At 50.8% G+C, this 20377-nt stretch overlaps 1 protein-coding gene across 1 annotated transcript; it reads left to right on the top strand.

Moving 5' to 3' along the window:
- Positions 1 to 453: 453 nt before the first annotated feature.
- On the top strand, positions 454 to 19327 carry TGME49_235183 (PAN domain-containing protein; the record flags this gene model as incomplete). Its single annotated transcript, XM_018780419.1, has 32 exons — positions 454 to 683; positions 943 to 976; positions 1185 to 1305; positions 1738 to 1903; positions 2195 to 2472; positions 3018 to 3197; positions 3857 to 4046; positions 4603 to 4726; positions 5353 to 5419; positions 5823 to 6028; positions 6275 to 6353; positions 6662 to 6691; positions 7159 to 7289; positions 7630 to 7720; positions 8299 to 8639; positions 9196 to 9251; positions 9815 to 9979; positions 10204 to 10349; positions 10755 to 11110; positions 11631 to 11864; positions 12353 to 12498; positions 12894 to 12961; positions 13207 to 13295; positions 13630 to 13795; positions 14637 to 15302; positions 15884 to 16043; positions 16226 to 16431; positions 16816 to 16924; positions 17291 to 17385; positions 17838 to 17990; positions 18410 to 18622; positions 19038 to 19327. 32 exons carry the CDS (start codon positions 454 to 456, stop codon positions 19325 to 19327), a joined length of 5586 nt encoding a protein of 1861 aa, XP_018635836.1.
- Between the last annotated feature and the right edge of the window lie 1050 nt (positions 19328 to 20377).

Below are 20377 nucleotides of genomic sequence, written 5' to 3' on the forward strand. Positions count from 1 at the left end.
ACATTAGGCGCTTTCAGGCGCATCGCTTTAATTGTAAAAGTTGCAGTCAACTCATTGAGCCGCTTGCTGCTGAAAGACTCCTTTTTATCGTATCGCAGCTTGCCGCAAGGGACAGCATGCCGGTCACCCGCCGCTCAAATCGCGGATACTAAAAAATGCTCGTGCGGTAAGCGTTTGGTCTCCGACGGAGCATAGGGGCAACTGTCACAATTGATTACGCATCGGAGAGAGAGGCTGCATTCTTGTGTGAAGAGTTCACGAACGATATATATATATATATATATATGTATACGCAGATCCAGAATGATAAACATATTCGACTGAACCCTCCTTGAACTTGAAAGAAACACCCGACACCGTTGCGGCCATGTTGAATAGTTTTCCTGTTGCTGATTGCGTTGACAGGAATATTTAGCCTGAGGCTAAGGTCAGTCCCGTGCCCGGTCGGACACCATGCACGGTTCAGCGATCACGTCTGCGTCAGGTGCCATCCCAATACGTATAAAGAACTTCTTGAAGGTTCATTCTGCACAGTCTGCCCGCACGGGCACATCTCCGGCGAAGGGGCAACTGGTTGCGTCCAAGCAGTCAGTGGCCATTTCATTTCCTCGTACGACATCATCACGCCTTCAACTCGGATACTTCAAGGACCAGGCACACTTAGAGCTGTTGGATCCGCTTACGTAAGGCAACTCATAAAACAACGATGTGTCCAGCGCCACAGAGTAACAATTCAATGGGGAGATGCACTTTCCGAGAGTTAGAACGTCATATACGGAGTCGGTTAACAATGTTCTGCTTGACGTCAGTCATTGCCGTGTTGTCCTGACGCCTGTAGCAATGCGGAGGAGATAAATCCGGGAGCTACAGCTTTGATGGTCAAGGGCATTGCTCATATGGCCGGAGAGGCAATATGCAACCGGCCTTCCCATTTTCGGGCAGGCTGTACGATTGTCCGCCAGGCTTCGCCATCGGGGTAAGTTGCACGAGTAACAACCTGAGAGTTGTGGTCAATTTTGTGTCCGGAACAGCCCTGAGCTTTTCGGCCGTCGCTCAGTTTTTCGCGGCACATTCCTCGTAGCGAAATGTGGCGAGAAGCGGCAACGATGCACAAAAGAAAATGGGTCAGTACCTCTTGATCGACAATCCGGCTTCGAGCGATTCCTGCTTTGCACATTTAACAGGAAGACCAGCAATGTTGGGAAGTTGACCGGTCAAAGTACTCTCTGGGTAAAAACGCGATGGTCTGCCAAGGTGGTGTCTTCCATCGGACTCTCATGGACAGGTGCACGCCATGCCCACCAGGTAGACCATTGTCGTTTTCAAGCATTTCTTCTTTGAACACGAAAATCTGCTCAACTATTGACCTGCGATGGCGTACGAACCCTCGAATAAATCGCTCGTCTGTGTTACATGAATCTATTGCTGGGCAGGTTAAAATGTTTCTCTTGTCAGCATCCAATACTCTCAGCAAGTGCTGGCGTTCCTTGCGTTCGTGCGCTGCGATTGCCAGCACACATAAGTATCCGACACTAATCATGTCGTCTTGTGCAGCCCCCTAATGGGTAACCCTGGCACGCGCCTAGACGCCAAGACAACCCGTTGCACATAATAATTGTGAGTGAAGAGGGTAGAGTCTTTGGACAGTCCACGCCGCATTTCAACCTTCGATGATGCTTGCGTTCTCACCAAACGGTCTTGCCCCCGACTGACAATGCTTGGTTTCGACTGTCTCAGGTTTCTCGTGCCACGTGGAGGAGAAGTACACATCTTGGTTAACTCGCTGTCAGCCTGGTTCAGCCAGCTATCTCGGAGATGCTGAATGCGTGAAGTGCCGCGCTGGGTATTTTTGCCCTGGATACATGGAACCCTTCTGGCAACCACCTCTCAGGAGGTTCCCCGGGTACTTGCACTGCAAAGGAACTTCTGACTGATCCTACACACGGTGATCCTCGATCTGCAAGTCACGCATATATGTGAACTACACTGATCCCCGGTGTCACGTGTCAGAACTTGCATCGTTGCTGGTTCAGACTTGCATATCATACTGAAGAGAAAAGACGACAGAATGCTCTCGAACGTTTGCTTTCCTTCGTGTGACTGTGTGGCGACGCGCTAGGGGTACAACGTAGACGTATGAAGGATGCAGTTTGTGGTGTGTGTGTGTTCTATATCTCGTATTGCGAATGGACAGGTGGTATGAATCTGGGTATCAGAGCAGCACGTCCGCGGAAGTGAGAAAGTTTCGTCTGCAGATGCAGGGCTACTGCGGAATGGGGACATACGGACGTCTCTATGTAGACGTGATAGGCCGTCCTGGAGAATACTACGCCACTTACAACTCGACATGCGCAACCTGTCCGCCTGGAACTTTCTGCTATGATGTTGGGATTGTGAATTTTCAAGCATATAAGTGCCCCGCAGGTCACTACTGCCTGGGGTCTGATTCAATTCCAGTTCCATGCCCGCCAGGTGAGCGTAGCAACAGCAAGGTTAGAGAAATCCGCGCCTGAGCTTCTGGGCTCTGGTGTAAGTTATCTAAGTCGTTACCGGAGGACGGATTGGAATAGAAACAATGGGACGTTTGAAAAGTATGATCCCAACATGTAGCACTCACACGACACAATACTGACGAAGTATTGGCGAGCGAAGACTACTGGAGAGGCTTGAATCCAAGCGCTCAGCTAGTCGCAGCGTGGACGATCGTGGCGGTCGCATTGCGTGGCGGCCCCGAAGTGACTGCTTCGCAAGTTTTCCTAACTAGTGGAATCACTGTAAAATATGGAATGTCAATGCTTCGACGTTGATCGTCGAAGGGAAACAGGCTGAAACTGATCTTTGGATGTACGTGCGTTTGCTGCCAAGTGACGTAGAGATTCTATACATTAGTGGATTCGCATGCTTGATACACTGGGACAGTGAAACGACATGTTGTATCGTCGTGTCATCTGGAGCAAAAGGCATGGTGGGAGACAACAACTAGTCGTCTGTACTAGTTGTTTCTCTATTGCTCTCAGGGAAGTACAACCCGTTTCGGGGAGCCATGTCAAGCAACGCTTGTATGACGTGCCCCGACGGCTTCGATTGCGAAACCTTACGACAGAAAATTGAGCCCGAGCTCTGCCCTCCTGGGTTCATCTGTCCTTTCGGGCGGAAGAAAATTGCTTGTCCTGCAGGCACAGTGAACCCCCTTCCAGGTAATTATCGTTCACAGGAATTGTGGCGACATGAAGAGAACAGAATCATTGGTCTACCCGCTCCAGTCGGAGTTTGAGAAGCTTATAATGCGATACAGTGCAGACGTGGCCGCAAAGAAAGATTCTCAGGGGGACCCTTGAGTCGAGAGCGTTCCAGCTGAAGTGTATTTTCAGTCAGACGGGCTCTCATGTCATTTCTGCCGCGTCACAGCTTTCGCTTTAGATGGTGATCGCGATTTTGACAACTGTTATCCTTGAAGCGCTTGCTCAATGCAGCAGCTTCTCTGTCCCGTGGATATGCCACGTTGCACTGCGGCATCCCTGACTGCTCTTGCATACACGAAATACACAAAGGAATATTGGAAGTGGTGTCGGCACCTCGTCGCCCGCTTGAATAATGAAGGGAAAAGCGATGACGGCGAAAATCCTCGATACATGTGAAGGATCATGGGAACTTCATGTGAAGCGTTATGAGGCAACATCACCTGAGATTCATACAGTGCCTTGGAAAGAGTTAGTGTCAGCCGTGACTGTACACCGATATCAGGTACTATATTGGCTGTCCAGGGTGGTATGCATCGGAAGTTCACTGCTCGTTGTTTGTTTTTGCCAATACGATATTTTCTATGGTTGACTTCTTGTTGCGTTAACATGGTCAGGCCAGTCTGCCCTTGAGCAATGCGAACGGTGCCCGGCCGGATACTACTGTCCAAATAAAGCAGGAAAGCCAAAACCGTGTCCATCTGGAACGTACAACCCGTTTGAAGGGGCTTCAAGCAGCACCGAATGTGTGCCGTGTCCTCTCGGCTTTCAGTGTGATACTCCAGGGGCCGTCTACTATACGAACAGGTAATACACTGACGCGGCTTTGCTTCGACTTTTCAGAAAGGAAGAAAGTGTGGACTGAATATTCAAGACTCGTTCGCAGCACGAGTTAGTCCCCAAATAGTATCATTCCACGTTGTTTCACGAACACGTCCCACTATTGATTTCGATGATGAGGACCTGGCTGATTCCGTGATAGTTTTGGTTCGCTATTGACACTTGAGCCACTGACCTTCGGACAGAAAATTTCAGCCGAGACATGACAGTCACGTCGTCTGCGGCAATAGGTTAAAACAGCGCCATCCTGGTGCCTGATACAGAAATCCAATGTGACGGTAACAACAGGAGAGCCCTTGCTACCCAGTGCCATGTGTTTGCACACAAGAAGAACCGCACAACTTCCACGTCCTTCGCTGACAGCCTTAGAGAGAGCGACGATGAGACGATCGACACAGCTGGGTTTGTCACAGTTGAATGTCGGGTTGTCACTCACCAGAAATCTTCATTACAACGTACCTGCCCCTGTTCAACTGACTTGACCAGAACCGTCGTCAGTTTTGCCTATGCCCTATTTCTTCAGGTGTTCTGCTGGAGGATACTGCAATGCAGCGGGTGCGTCGCCGACCTTATGTCCAGAAGGAACTTGGAAACCCGGATACTTCGGGAACTCCCTGATGCACTGTCATGTATGCCCGCCTGGAGCGGTAAGACACAGGCTTCGTGCCTTCACCTTATGGGCAGAATGGTTTTTCAGAACGTGGAAAGCATTACGGGCAGCCATTTATTAAGACAACACACTCGCACAAATCGAGTCACAACCGAGCACCATATTTATCAACCGCAGAGCTGGACGCTTCTTGTGTAAAAGCGCAAAGCCCACCACGAAACAGTATTCATCGCAGAACGTCGTTCAGACCCCATCCTTCTGTTGCACTGCTGTAGGACGCATAGGCACATCGCGCATGCTGCGAGCAGCTGGATCTTCCATGACACGTCACTGCCATCTAGCGTCCAAGACCATCAGGCACATCATTAGCCATACGAGGAGCCCGACGAATATGCCATGCCAAACCTGTCACATGTTCGAGGTTTTCACACGCAACTGTAGATCTTCTACTTTGCTGCTTGACTCTCCCGATTGAGTTGCTATGCCGCGCTGTATCATGGCAAGTTGAAAGGCGAGACGCTGGAGCTGCCTACTTCTACGTTGTCACAGAACCACTCTGAGATACCGCTTGAGCTCTCCGAATGCACCATTGGATACGTGAACAAGAATATGTTGCTTTTTCTTGAATTTTGTGATCATGGTATTTTGTGCGTGAATGAATAGCAATGCAAGCAGGGCACAACCGCTGCCACAGTTGAAAAGTGTCCTCGAGGCTCGTTTTGTTCCTCAGGTGAGTGTGCGAATACATACTGATGAACTCGGCATATAGCGCAAATGAGGTGACATACGAGGGATTGGGGAGAATGAACCCCGTGAGCGGGAAACGCAAAAGAGCTGCGCTCATTGCGGACAGCAGAAGTTCTCGTGAGCACCCATATTGCTGAGTACCCTAAGCGGAAACTGCACGGTGGTAACAAAAAAGTAACACAGATTTTCGCATCTTTGAATGTGGTCGTAAGTTGTCACCAGAGTGGCTGTGCAAATCGATGCGCCTCCGCACAGATGTGAGAGGAAACACAACACAAGCACGGAGAAGGGCATGACTCGGCACGTCGGGCTCGGACGAAGGGACAGGACTTCGTCTTGCTAGCAGCTTTTAGTGAACCACTTTTGCAGTGCTCTGTCCTCCCCAGGACTCGTCGTGTCATGCCCACCGGGAACATTTTCCGAAAGCTCTTCCTTGCGAAGTCCCCAGGACTGTGCGCCCTGCGAACCGGGCAACTACTGCCCGACCTCAGCAAAAAAGGCTCCTTGCCCTCCAGGACATTATTGCCCTGCTGGGCAAGCTAAGCCTATACCTTGTCCACAAGGGACCTATACAGGGTCAACCAGAGCCAAAGTGAGTAAAGAGGAGCAGAACACCCCATCGGGGTGTCATGCTAGCGTCGGATAATCAGACCGGTAACCTTAGAACAGCAGTGCTGCCCCTGAACGAGGCACGTTCCACCCCACGGTGCAACACTGCCATTGAGTATACGGCCGGTGGCGCATGACCGATCACAGGACCCGCAGCGCTATTGGCCGCAGCAACGAGATATGCACAAGACGAAGTACTTCGGATACTATTTTGCGTCCTTGTTTACAGAACCGACAGGGTTGTCTCCCGTGCACGGCAGGGCATATGTGCCCTGGCGGAACAGTAGTTCCCCAAAAGTGTCCACCAGGTAAGGATTTTTTTCGGTCCATAGCACAGGGTGTGCCAACAGAATCTTGCCTCAGTAAGTAGTCTCTGCTTGAGTAGGCATTCCAGCCGAAGTGTCACTACAGACACATGTAGACAAGCCAAGCACTCGACGGACGAAGCACACTTTGAACAATCTTAGAGTGATAGACACCAAATCAGATTCCGCCTGCCTGATGCATGTATCTTCGATCGCAGGGTTTCGTTGATTGCTTGAAGTAGTTGCCATAGCGTTATGGCGGACGTTCAGCCTGATTCCAATCTTACTGTCCTGATTCTGTCCATACACAGGCACCTACCTGAAGGTCGAAACAGGCAGTGGTAAGATCTTATTCCCTTGCACGTGTCGGGACAGTGGCTCCCTTTTTAGGCAAAAGAGAGCGGTATCACGGGGCGTCTGACAACCCCCGTGGTCCAAGATTAGGATGTAAAGGATTCACAAGTGAAAATCAGAAAAGGTACTTTGTTTCTCAAGCAACCGGCAGGTTGAACACGTGACACGAAGACCCATCAGACGGAAACACGAACCATTCGTAAGCTCTAAATCGCGGTGCAAGAGGGTTTCGTTGCTGTCGTTGTAGAATACCCGTAGCGAGAATATTACTCTCGCTTTGGTGGCCGAACAGTATTTCCAGACTCAAAAGCACACGAGCCCCCACAGGTCCCTGTTGTCGCTCATACTGCTTGAAAGTGCGAACACCAACCAGCCGCATGGTTTGGGACCACCAAAGTTCTCTTATTACCTGTGATGTCACTGAGGTATCCTCCGAGTGGCTATGATTCGACAGACGGGCTGAGAAAACAAGAAATATGCGCACCCTGCGAGCCTGGCAATTCCTGCAAAGATGGATTCCCTGTCCCATGTGGAAAAGGATACTATTCTGGTCCAGGCCAAAACGACTGCGATGAGTGCCCTGAGGTGCGGAGCCGCAGGAAGAACAAACGATAGCGTTAAACAGTGACCTCCCTACCTGTGTCTGTATATGTTTGGAGTTCATAATAATTATTCGTGTTCCGGGTCACTGTTGTTGTCTATGGAGGCACCTATGCTGCCGGTTGAGTTGTTGATGTACACAAGCGTTCCTTCCCAGGCGGAAAGAAATTTCAGTGGCGCGTGGGCTACACGACGTTAGCAAAGACACCACCTTAGTGCAGTCCCGGTGGAACCCAACACTCAGAGAGTATGACAGTATCAGCCCGGCCAGAAACGGAGGCAGATGCAGAAGCTGATCGTCTGGGTGTTGCACTCCCCCATACAGGGATTTTACTGCCCCCTCGAAAAGACGACAAAATACCTTCTGCGGGTGTATCGATGCCCGGATAGCCACCACTGTCCTAAAACAGGAACCGGTGAGCATCTTCCATCTCTTCCACTTGCAGTCAAATGACAGCAACTAAACTATCAACCGTTTGGGATGAGCAATAAAGTCGATCAGCATCTATAAGAAAATTGATAGCTCAGGTTCCGCCTGCTGTTAGCCTGGTTAATGGGCGCCCCAGAAGGATCGGTATTGGTTCCGTCGTACCGTTTCAATATTACTGTCTGAATCACGCCTTTAATGCGCGCTGTCTCGGGTGATAGGACTCGCTTCGAGATGAGTTCGTTCGTTTCGGCATCGTTACTTTAGAGAGACAAATAAATGTTCGGATGCGGAGAAAGAGGAAGGACTTGTGGGTGATGAGACAGGGCAGACGTTCCTGCTCTTGTCAGTGGCTATTTTTACATCGGGGGGAGATTTGTACACTCTCGAAGAGCCCTGCGGGCCTTGTGGACAGGGGTTTCTGCCAATTAGTTGGTCCGCATCATGAAATAGTACACGAGGCAGCTAGCAGGCACAGCGTGCTAGGGAAATCACGTCAGCACTGCTTGGTGAACGAAAACGTGGCTTTTCGTGCTTTTCCTGCCTGTGCACGTTGTGTTTGCACAGGACTGTTGCCTTTAAACGTGCGCTTGAGACAGACCATGGAATCGCCCTCCAGGCGACTCTCATTGTTAAGAAGCCGGTTCGGGGCGCGGCGTCACTTGATGGAACCGCTTTCATCTAGTGTACCGGCTGCACTAAGTGACCCAGTCCCTCGTAAGCCCGTTCCTTGTCCAAAGGGCCACTTCTGCACAAGGGCTTCGGCAAACGCCGTGCCGTGTCCTCCTGGCACCTACAACGCCTTACGAGGACAAAAGGATTCTTCAGCCTGCTTGCCCGTACGAGCGGGACATTTCTGTGACCTTGGGGCTTGCGACAGCAAAGAGGGCAACGGCCAGTGCAGCAAGGTACAGTCTTGTGAAGGTCACGTCAGTCGACGTGCCTGAAAAGCCATTCTCGCTCCAGGAACACGAGCTGACATTCATGTGACGAATGCATTTCATATGATGTTTGCCTTTGGTATTGACATCGAGGTATGCAATACAATAGGCGACGATGCTGGCGTCACTCCTCTGTATTAGGAGCACTTATTCAGGCGTAGGCAAGTGAACCACTGAATTAGCACGGTTCTATAAGTCAGCGATAATCTGCGAAATGAACAGTCCACCGTCACTACTGCCACGGTGGCAGTATATGAGAAAAAATGTTATCGAAGATGCTGCAGATGAACTCCGAACTCAATGATTTAGGCAGTGGTGTCAAAGGTGACGTAAGGTGTTGGGTATTGCTATGCGATCAAGTGTACTGTTTTCTTCGTTTTTCTTGGTATGAGGCGCAGCCCTATTTTTTCAGGGGCCGATAACCACAAGGCAGCGACGCGGTCGTGAATGGCGTTGTCCATGGTTGTACTTCCTCTTGCTTTTCCTACTGTCCAGACGAACCTTTGTATTTGGTGCCATGCAGGGGCACTATTGTCCGGAGGGATCAACATCGAGCAAGCAAATTCCGTGTCCATCAGGGTGAGATGCCTGGTCACGAGGCGTAGCTTCGTGTTGAGGGAGAAGTGTTCATCCCCTAAACCAATTTGGCCTTTCAGTGACCTGCAGCTGTGGAATTGAGTCCACAGCGGCGGCATTGTTAGGTGATGAGTTTGTGTTGGAATTTGAATAAACGAATCGTCTGTGAGCAGTAAAGCCTCAGATATTCTATCGTCATACAAGGAGAGGTCAGGTACAAACACTTCCACGGTGATGGCTTCGAAATGCGATTCATCGCTACGGCTGTGTACAAGATACGAACAAAAGTAGCCACATTCAGAAGGTACTAAATACTCCCCACCGACGTAGGAACGGACTTTTGGTAACAGGTGATCCTTCCTTTTTCAGCGTAAGAGGTGTGTAGCTCATATTCTCTCATTTCAGACAACCCCCTGACAAGTGCCGATATACGTGACACCGGGCATGCAGAAGGGCAAATTGTCATTCCCTGTCGTTCTGGTGATTTGAGAACTCGTTTTCGGTTTCTTTGCTTACTCAGCAGCGGCCTCAATTATTTGATGTGTGCCTTTTGTATCTCTCCGCAGCACGTACCGGTCTACAGAGGGGGCCCGTGGGGTGTCGGACTGCTGGCTTTGCAAAGCCGGCGACGTCTGTTCACCGGGCTCGGAAAGCCCTACCAAGTGTCCCGTGGGGTCGTATTGCCCCTCAGGGGGGTACATCCCGTTGCCGTGCCCTAAAGGCACGATAAGGTAGGTTACGAAGTCATGTTTGAGTGGTTCCAGCATACTACGTGGCGAACGAGGCGATTGATTCATTTCGCCTCTCCAATGTCAGCTAAAAGCGTATCTAAGCCACCTCAATCATTTGATGCATAGAGCCATAGGCGAGTCGTACAACGCATCTGAAAGGGAGAAGTCATTCAGCTGGAAAAGCTTTGACATAACTAAAATCCTTGGACTCCTTTCATTGCCAGCGACAAGAGCGGGCTGCAAAAAAGCAAGGATTGCGAGAAGTGTCCCGCTGGCAAGTACTGCAATAAAATGGGGGCAACCGTACCAACAGGCACCTGCAAAGCTGGTTACTTCTGCGAGAGCGGCGCGACAACGTCGACCCCTGAGAGTATGGAAAATTCGTTACATGGCGCTGCTTAGGAAGAGGCACTGAAGTAATTTTGCTTCACACGATATTCAGCGTGGATACGGGGCAGATCCATTAGATCCATTTGCCTCCTTTATTGGCTGGCTTTCAACAGTGACTTTCGGTGAAGACAAGTAACCACCGCAGATACACTGCTACCGATAAGCTCACCAAAATCACCTGGATTTTTGCTACTCACGATGTGGCTATGTCTCTCCCGACAGTGTGTACGCAGTGAAAGGATTCCTCTAAAATTGTTAGTATGTGCTCCCACTGCGATCAAACACTGCTGGGACCTATACAAGGGCACCCTTGTTCCCAACTGCACTCAAGGTTCCCGCAAGGTCGCCCGTGCTGCGTTCTCTCGATTGTTTTGGCTTACTACAGGTTTTCTGTGCCCAGAAAACGCATTTTGCATTGACGGTGCAGAAACACCCAGTTCGTGCGATGACGGCTCCTTTATTCCGTGGCGTGGCGCTGCCGACCACAACAACTGTGTCCCGTGCCCCGCGGGGATGTACTGCAAGCGGGTCGATAGCGGTCCCACGGTTGTCAAGAAATGCGATCCTGGTTACTACTGCGAGGCGGGAGCAGCGACGCCGACAGCCAATGCTGCGCCGGCAGGTAGCTATGCTCCGGAAGGCAGTGTGCAGGCTTTTAAATGCCTTCCAGGGACGTTTACTGACGCCACAGCTCAAGCCGAATGCAAACCGTGTGCTGAAGGGAAGCTCTGCAGCGCTCTGGTAAGCGCCCTTTAGACAGTAAACCTGTGCAGCGCTGTGGGGAGGACACGCGTTTGCCGAGAACAGAAGGCACATGTGAGAAAGAGAGAATGACATGTACACCAACGGCTCTTTCTGGTAGCAGGCAACCATGTACGGATCAGAGTGTCGGCATACGGCGAATGCCTTGAAGCGTGCCAAAAACACAGCAAATCTGCAGGGTTTACCTGTGTTGTTGTGGCGAACGAATGTCTGCAACCAATGATTCTCGAAAAAGAATGCCATCACGTAACGATTGTTGCCAAGACTTTGTTTCCAAAGACAGAACACAAGCGGAAAGAGCTATGCAATTGCGATGCACCTAACGTTTGAGAGAAGCTACTGGTCGATATTAGCGCGCAGCAGGAATGGGTGATGTCTGCTGTTCCATCCCTTGATGTGGCGTACGGCTTAGCAAGTACACTGCGAACTTGTCGAGACGAAACGAACGGCGGACAGTCAAGAATCAACAAGCTGTGTTGCTTCATTGTGCCATTCGCAGGGATCAACAAGAGAACTGGACTGCCCGCAAGGCTCGTATTGCCCAGCAGCGACGACGAAAGCTGTGCACTGCCCTCCAGGCACCTACGGAGCGCGCCTCGGTTTACCGGATACCTGGTCGTGTACGCCATGCAGCCCAGGGAAATACTGTCTCGACAGTGGTCTGAAGACCGACGGCGAAAATTGTGCGGCAGGATTTCACTGTTTAGGAGGTAGTTTGAGCATAGCCCCTCTTGTAAGTGCGCACTGGATGTACCGGCGCAGCTGTTCTGGCCTGTGATCTATCGCTCACTGTTCCTTCCTCAAGGCCTGATGATCGACAGACCACATGTGCTTCACTTAAGAGTCGCCGTGCAACCACCCCCCTCTGCAAAGCCATGCACCACTGAGGCAGTTGCTCGTGACTGAAGCTTCCTAAAGACTGCCGATTTGACATGATGCTCAAAACCCTCGTGCTCAAAGCCACCTCACGATTGTAGTACATAGCGAGCAAACCACATGGCCCTCGTGAAGGCTTGACGCGTCTGTAGCGAATACTCGACAGTTGCTTTGTGCCTCCCGACAACATCACATGCTCATGTAAGCACCAAAAAATTCGGTTGGGTCATGTGCCGAATGAATGCCGTGATTCAGTCTGCCTACGGCCAGTCATAAATTGTTGAATTGCGGTTCGGGGATGGATGCGCATCGTTTGTTCTCCGTGTTACCTAATCTCTTGTGCAGACATCCGAGCAAGGCGGCGGTATCTGCAGAAAGGGCTATTATTGCACAGCAGGGACAAAGCAGCCGGTTGAGTGCCCTCCAGGAAAGTACAATCCGAATGAGGGAGCTAGGGAAGATGCGGATTGCCTTGATTGTCCAGCAGGCTCGTAAGCTTTGACCAGAAATCTGATTCATTAGAGCGATTAGTGAGGGCCTTCAAACGGACTGTGAGGTTTGTGCCTGCCCTTCGTCGTGCCACTTCACTTTGCGTACGCCATATATCGTGAACTGTTCCGCAGTCGGAGAATGCAGCTAACCCGCTCACGAGTACGACTCAGCTGATGCAAGATTGTGAGATACGTTAGACGCACTGTTCTAATGGCGTAGAAAAGTGCGTTTAGGGTTTCCGGTTGAAGCGGCTGAGCCGTAGAATACCGCCCGGTTATGAATGTGGGTCCGTGTTGATCACAGTGATGGGGGGTGAAGACGAGCCGACTGGCTGTTGGTATGTAGCCTCGCGTGTGCGTTTATTACCCGCGTCACTACTTTTTCGAAATATCAGGTACTGTAGTGATAAAGGATTAGAGGCTCCAACCGGGACGTGCCTGCAAGGCTTCTTTTGTCCAGCAAGTAAGGCCTAGTTCTTCTTAAACAGAAGTCTCTACTAGTTGTTATACTTTGACTCCATTTGGTATTTATGTACCACGGCAAATGCACCTCCGTTTTTAGTCCGTTGCTAGTCTCGTCGAATCACTGAGCCAGTGGAGATCAGGATACCTTCGGAATTCGAGGAACCGTGTTCAGACAGAAGCAGTGGACTCTGTAACAACTGACATAACACGCAAATGAGAAATGCGTGCCTTTGTTGCATGCAGATTCCCAAGCTCCTGACGAAACCCAGAACGTTTGCACGGCTGGGCACTACTGCCCAGAAGGCTCAGAGCGAGCTAAACAGTGTCCAGGGGTAAGCAGCCTAGAACGGAAACGTTCGTTTGTTTTCACTCTGCCTCTATCGTCACCTGTTCACTATAATTATCGGGCGTTAGCACGAGCTGTAATGTAGATGTAGCAGGGAGATAGTGCGTGCAGTCTTATGTGACACAAAGCAACACTATGGTTTAGCCGTCTCGGAAAATAGCGGCAGCGCACCCGGAGACGTCAGTGTGGGGAAATTTTCATTATCCGCGTTTAGAAGGTGGAGCACTTTTAAAGAGCAAATCAGGCGCCCTAGTTGTCTCGCTTCGTCATGCAAACATCTGCCGTGCCCGTGTGCTGCCGTGTGTGTATTAACGCTGCAGGGAACGTTTCAGGACACAAGCGCATCTTCGGCCTGCTCTCTCTGTCCAGCCGGCTACGCGTGCCCTCCAGGAAGTTCAACGGGACCGACACTGGACAAGTTGTGTGATGCGGGTCACTATTGCCCACCAGGGACAACAACTAAGACCCAGTTTCCTTGCCCTCCAGGTAAGCGTCTCGCTCAATGCTCTGACAGCTGCATCGGCTGACAGCTTTTTCTCTCGTTGCCAATAAGGGAAAAAGTATGCATGAAACTGCATTTGGACGGAAAATACGTATTGCAACAACGTTTGACCATGATGACAATCGAAATTGCATTCGTCAGTCCCTCGTCATCTAAGCAGAAAGCCAGGCAGCAACATCAGCGAGTTACAGTGTCTTGACTCGCATAAAATATGTACACAGCTTCAGAATGTTCAGGGCCATGGTGGCGCGTGTGCCAGTGGTAGCAGCCTTCAACGGGATTGAGCGCCACGCCAAGCATAAAAGGTTGAACACGCACTGGTGGGCTGACTGCTTGGCTGTTAACTGTTGCTGGTTCGAGTCCGTCAGTACACTAGCACACACAACCTAACAATGCCAAATGCTACGATACCAATTTCTCGGCAATAAGAATTCAGTGACGCACTTTCCCTCGTGCGCCGGTACGAGCTTTCGTAGTGTTACAAATTATACCGTAAACTCAACCGCCGCACAATTTTCTCTATATACGGTGAATGCGCGTAAGCCCTTTTACTCACATTGCAAAAAGAGCTCGAGTCTTCGGTTAACTCTTCAAAGACGCTTGAATTCTCATGACTGTTTTCAGCAGCCGTCTACGGATGCATCACTGACAGATTAGAACCAGAAGACTTCGCTTGGCGAGTCAGTTTGTCAGGAGCCATATGCCACTCCATGGCTTGTTCTACGAAGTTGTCATTGTTCCCGCAGCATGGACGTGCTCCAAAACATTCGGCCACATACATGTTGCCTTGGATGTCTTATGCTGTATCCATCTGGGCTCTCTCAGGCTTTTACAATCCGAAGACTGGGGCGAGAAGTCTGGACGACTGCCAGCCATGTCCTCCAGGTCGTTACTGCGACAAATTTGGGCTTGATACGGAGGCGGGGAACTGTTCAGAAGGATTCTATTGCACTGGCGGAGCGACAAACCCGAAGGGGCAGTATGAGGCGCAAGATGCGAATGATGGAGCTGGCCGACACGAGACTGGATGTTTCGAAATTGACAAAGAAGCAGTAGCGCAGAAGAGTGGGGTAGTTATCGAGGGTGTCGTCAGTGGCTCGGACTGCATGACCCGCTGTCAGGGAGACAGTGTCTGCAAATACTTCTCCTGGAACCCAAGCAAAACGTGTACCTTGATCACTGGGACGTTTGAACTCGGCAACTGCGCTGGATGCGTTGCGGGCCCCAAGTCATGCTCTGCTGATTGCTTCTTCGCCGCCTACGACTTTAGCGGGACAGTAATTGCTACATATCGGCAGACTCACTCAGCCCAACTCTGTCAGTCACGCTGCGTGACAAACGATCGATGCTCGGTCTTTGTATATGACGAGGGCAACATGATTTGCTACCTCAAGGCTCACGACGCGCTGAGTCACAGAGTCAAGGCGCCTAACGCGAGCTACATCGCTGGACCCAATAAATACTGCGGGTTTGGAGGAACCTTAACGTCGAGTAAGGAGGTTTCAGTTTTTAGACAGAGTACAAACTGCAATTCGTCTACCAAGTACCCAAATCAGCCCTTGTGCCCTCACGTCCACCAACATCCTGTTGTGAGCAGTCCTAATTCGTAACACACTAGTGATGATTCGAGTACCACTGTAGTCTTGACGCCTCGTTCACGCTCTCGGTAAACTCTCTGCTTCCTCCGCTGTGGTTTGCCTGCATATTCCTACCTGACGCGGTGAGCTGCCGTTGTGTGAAGAGCGGCAACTCGAAACTACTGAACCTATCGACGTTAGATGGCCACAGGCATGTTTTCAATGGCAGTTCATCATAGCCTCTCTTGGAAACAACCGAAAGCTATGAAACTCTTGGACTACTGAATGGCGGAGAGGGGGCCGACCAGTAGAAAGACACACATATGATTTCACTACTGGATACACGTTATGTATAATACCCGTACAGATGTGTCAGCTGGAATCCAGAACTCCGTGAGCGACAGTTTAACAATGTTCCAGGCCGACAAAACCCCAATGCCAGTGAACTTTTATGTTGTCCTCTGCGGAATGCTGTTGTGCGTGTGTTGCCCCTAGTTTGCAGATTTCCTGCGGGTATCCCAGGAACTGTAAGTCAAGTGTGTACGGGTGTCGAGCAAGGATATGCTGACCTTCTGGCGGCAGGGAAGAAGTGCGAGGTCACAGCTGGATGCAGAGGTATACAGTATTTTGAGTCCAAGCGCCTGTACTATCTTCGGTAAGATAATCTACTTTCAAATTGTCCAAGACTTCAGCTATCCACAGCGTCATGACACACACACACACATACACACACACGCAACACCAGATGTACGTGGTTTTACGTCTAACCAATTGCACCTTCGGTCGTTGTGAAGTCGTGATCGTCTCAGCGTTTCGATTGTTTGTTGGCCTCGTAAGGTGTGGCAGCGTCAATGAAAAGCTCGTTGAAGATGGCGCAACTTGGTTTCCAATGGTTTGCGGCGAGATGGGACTATGCCCAAAAGGCACTTACTGCCCCCCAGGATCCGCACGGCCCCTGCTGTGTAGCCCTGGAAAGTACTGCTCTGACGAGGGCTTACCAAATGAAACGGGTGATTGCCTCGCAGGCTTTTGGTGCCCGGGAGGTACGTACGGTCAAATGAGGCCAATACAGAAGCACAGTCTGGACCAAGGCATGGATGTATTGTCGCGGCATGTTCAACGCGACCAAGGAAAATAACTAAGAGATAAATGAAATAACTCAATCTGTTGTGCGTAATACCCACTGAACTGTTCTTGTGTTCCTGTTATGAATACTTAAGAACGAAGTAGCGTGATTTTAGCAGCAGCTCATGTGAAGCGTGCTTCATTTTTGCACCAAACATAAATTTTGGGGAACGCAGAACCATCAATAAAGCGAATCTCATGATTTCTATGTGTCGATGTACATCTAACGCACTTTGTTTCTCTGGGCAATCGGCGGTACATAGTTTGGGCTTTCTCTCGGTTGTTGTCTGTTCCTGGTCCAGGCAGTGTATCAGCGACTCCCACAGATTCACCGTGCCCCGCGGGGTACTACTGCGCAGAAGGAACAGAAAGTCCTACGCCATGCCCAGAGGGTACATTCCGAGCTGAAAGGTACGTGGTTGCAGTATCATGATTCATGGATGCATTATTGAGGGACAGTTCAGCGCGCTGAGTCAAATAATCAAAAGACAATGCAATTTATAACCAGGCGAGACGGACAGCATCGCAGAAACTCAATACTGACTCTCACGCGATGACAACCTTCTTTCACACTCAACTAGCCAAGGGGCCTGCGACGTCCCGGAGGAGACATGGACCTGGGCAGAACTGTGACGGGAGTTCGCACCGCGTGAGCTCGGCTGTCGCGCCGAGGTGTCATATCTGGCATGTTGCAGCTAGTCTAGGAGGCAAAGCAGGCAATGTCGTTTGCTACGATGTGCTCCGTCGATGTTGTTGGATTTTCTGGGGTATGTGCAGGGGAGCTCGGGAAGAAGGAGATTGCTCAGCTTGCACACCGGGATTTTACTGCAAAGGAACCGGACTGAAGGCACCGACGGGCATGTGTAACAGAGGTATGTGCCTGGGTCTCCTGTATCACGGCCAGGGCCAACTGTGTAGGCAGTCCTTGTGCAGTCTAGCTGGGCTGCTGCTAACCCGTTGAGAGCTTCTCGATAAGTAGGAGTCCCGTTCCGTTCCATCACCTACCTTAGTCTATCGTTCCAACGGATCTGATAGCTCGAGACGCCTGCCACCGTGGGTCCCAACCAGAACAGAGCGACCCCGCTGGTGGCAATTAGGAGAGAACACTTGGAAGGGTCCGTGCGTTGCAAAGCCTGTTCTTGTTTTGCTTCCCCGTCCTATAGAGGAACAGAGAAGGCTCGGCAGCATCTCACGCGTGCATGGCTTACCCGCCTAGCCTCCTTTCATAGTCAATGCTCCCTGGCTGTCTGCCCAGCTGCCCGCGCTGTAAGTGGCGCTTGTGCTACGTTGTAACATGATTGGCTTCGCCTCAAATGCACTGCAGGTTACTCATGCCCACCGAGGTCGACGAGTCCCACGGAGGCCATTTGCACCAAGGGACACTATTGCCCGGCTGGTGCAGCTGAACCGATTCCGTGTCCGCAAGGGCAGCACCAGCCTAACGAGGGACAGTCAGAGTGTGTAGCGTGCCCCGCAGGTAAGAATGATCTAAGGTCCTTCAGTACCAATTCTCAGTCTTGGCCGTCGCTCAACGGAACGTGGTGAGGTATATTTCTTACAGCAGAAGCATGAGCTACCTTCATCAACGCGGCGGCTGCTAGGTTCAATTAACGAATGTCGTATGCACGTTCGCAACGCCGCTGACCCGCGTCTGCTTTTCATAATCAGCCTCGAAAAGATGAACCCATCGTTAGGTTCAGTGTAACAGAAGCATTGTTGACTAGCAATGCAGTGCTTGCGAGAAATCCGCGGAGCATCGCGGGCCGCCAGGGGACTGATGCAATGAAAACGTTCACTCCTTTACTCCTGAGAAAAGCGTCAGAGAATTCCTCCTCTCTGTGGTGAGGAGTGACCCCTGCATTCTGTACACAGTGCTATGTTTATTTGTTTTCCAAGGTAAAGCTTGCGAAGCTGCGAAGGAACCCGCGGACTGCACAGAAGGCTACTTTTGTCCGGCTGGTACCGTATTTGCACATCAATTTCCCTGCCCGTCAGGGTCGTTTTCCGCTGAGCAGGGCAATATAAGCTCGGACGAATGCCAACCGTGTCCCGAAGGACGAGTTTGCGATGAGCCAGGGACGTCAACTGCCCAGGTTACGTGCCCTGAAGGTACGCTGAGCTGAAAGCACACGTGTGGCACTACGAAGCGAAAACTTAACTATCCCATCAGAGTCCCTATTCACAATGCTACAGAGGGAAGGGTCCCGGTGGATGCTGCCTTTCCATGTTCGCCCAAAGCACCCTGCGATAGTACCAAGCGGACAGTTCGTACGTACTCGATCACGAAGAACAGGCTGCCACATAGTCATGCAGACGTTCGATACCAGCCCATTTCCTCCAGTCACGGTATCTCAATATTCTGCGAATGCTGATCTCTCAAGTACTCTGCGATGTACGTTGAAATGCAACTGTTCGTATGCGGGTAGCCGAGACAATCCTGTGTCAACGCATTCTCGTCTGTTTTTTCTTGATGCGCTCTGGTCGTGCACATTCTTTCTTTCCTGTCCTTGTCAATATCGTGCAGGTTATTTTTGTCCGGAGGGAACTGACAGTCAATACAGTAATCCGTGTCAGGTGGGTGAATACTGCCCAGCTGGAGAAAGTGAGCCACAGATGTGTCCAACAGGATACTTCTGTGGAGCCGAGCGCTTGGCTCAGCCGTCAGGAGGTTGTTACGCTGGCTTTATGTGCCTCTCTGGAGCTTCTTCCCCGTCCCCGTTTGATGGCACTGTCAACGGGGAATGTACCGAAAATATAGAAGGCGGTGAATGCCCAGCCGGCAATTTCTGTGTCCCTGGTAAGAAGGATCGGTAGCATCTGCTGTTTGGGATGGTTTCCTTATGAGTCAAAGTATACGAAAACAATCCCGCTGACCATCCCTGTTGAGCTGCCTTCCACCATCTACCTATCACCCTCGCCTCGGCGAAGGCAATCGGCATGATGTCGCTAGTCGTCGTAATAATATCGAGGGGTGCTGGAAAGCTTTCAGCACGAACCGCGTCTGCCGCAGAGCGGGCTTCATACAACACGCCTGCGATAGCTGCCCAAACTGTGGCCCCTTCTGTTATGTAGATCAGTAGCACGCTTTACCAGTGCAGCTACCGGGTGCAGAGCTGCTGACGCCTGATCCAAAAAACAAGATATCTTTTAGGAGACTGAAAATCGATTGTGGCGCCATTAGTGCCTTCACCACGTCACCACCATATAGCCGTCAACAATCGCAAGTATGGAAGCGTCGGCTCTTAGGCAAACAGTGGGAGCATTCACTCACCCCTCAAGCCACGTTCAGACTACTTTGAACAGTTCTACAAGTGTGCCGGTTCCACGTATAGCTTTTGGCCATGAAGCTTCCGGTGAAACAACGAACATTTCCATTCTGGTGTGGGCCACTGTAGCGAGCACTATTGATGACGTGGTTCGGTCCCAGAACCAGAAGGCCGCAAGCTTAACTGCACCTGGACATGCAATCGCAAACCCCAAAAAGAACAACGACATTTACGTCGTCGACGGGCAGGTGGTCAAAAAAATTGACGGACGTACAGGTGAGGTCTGAGCAGGAACGTCTGAGCCAAAGACGTACTGCCAATGTATATGTTTTTGATGGATGATGGGATCGTCCAGAAAGCATTATTTTAGCCTCTGCATCGAACCAGATCCTCATAATAGTAGAGCATAATTTCAAGCTCCAACGCCGGTACGGTGGAGGTCTGGAGCATATTGGTAAAGCGTGTGAAGCTTGTCGCCTGTACGTCAACACGGGAGAGAGCCAAAGACTCTATCAACTTACCAGGGGGTATACCCATGTGAACGTGTCTTCAAATATGCTACTGAATGAAAAATTCGTTGTCGAGACACGTAGCGCTG

The sequence above is a fragment of the Toxoplasma gondii genome, chromosome X (assembly GCF_000006565.2).
Source record: "Toxoplasma gondii ME49 chromosome X, whole genome shotgun sequence".
Lineage (NCBI taxonomy): Eukaryota > Apicomplexa > Conoidasida > Eucoccidiorida > Sarcocystidae > Toxoplasma > Toxoplasma gondii.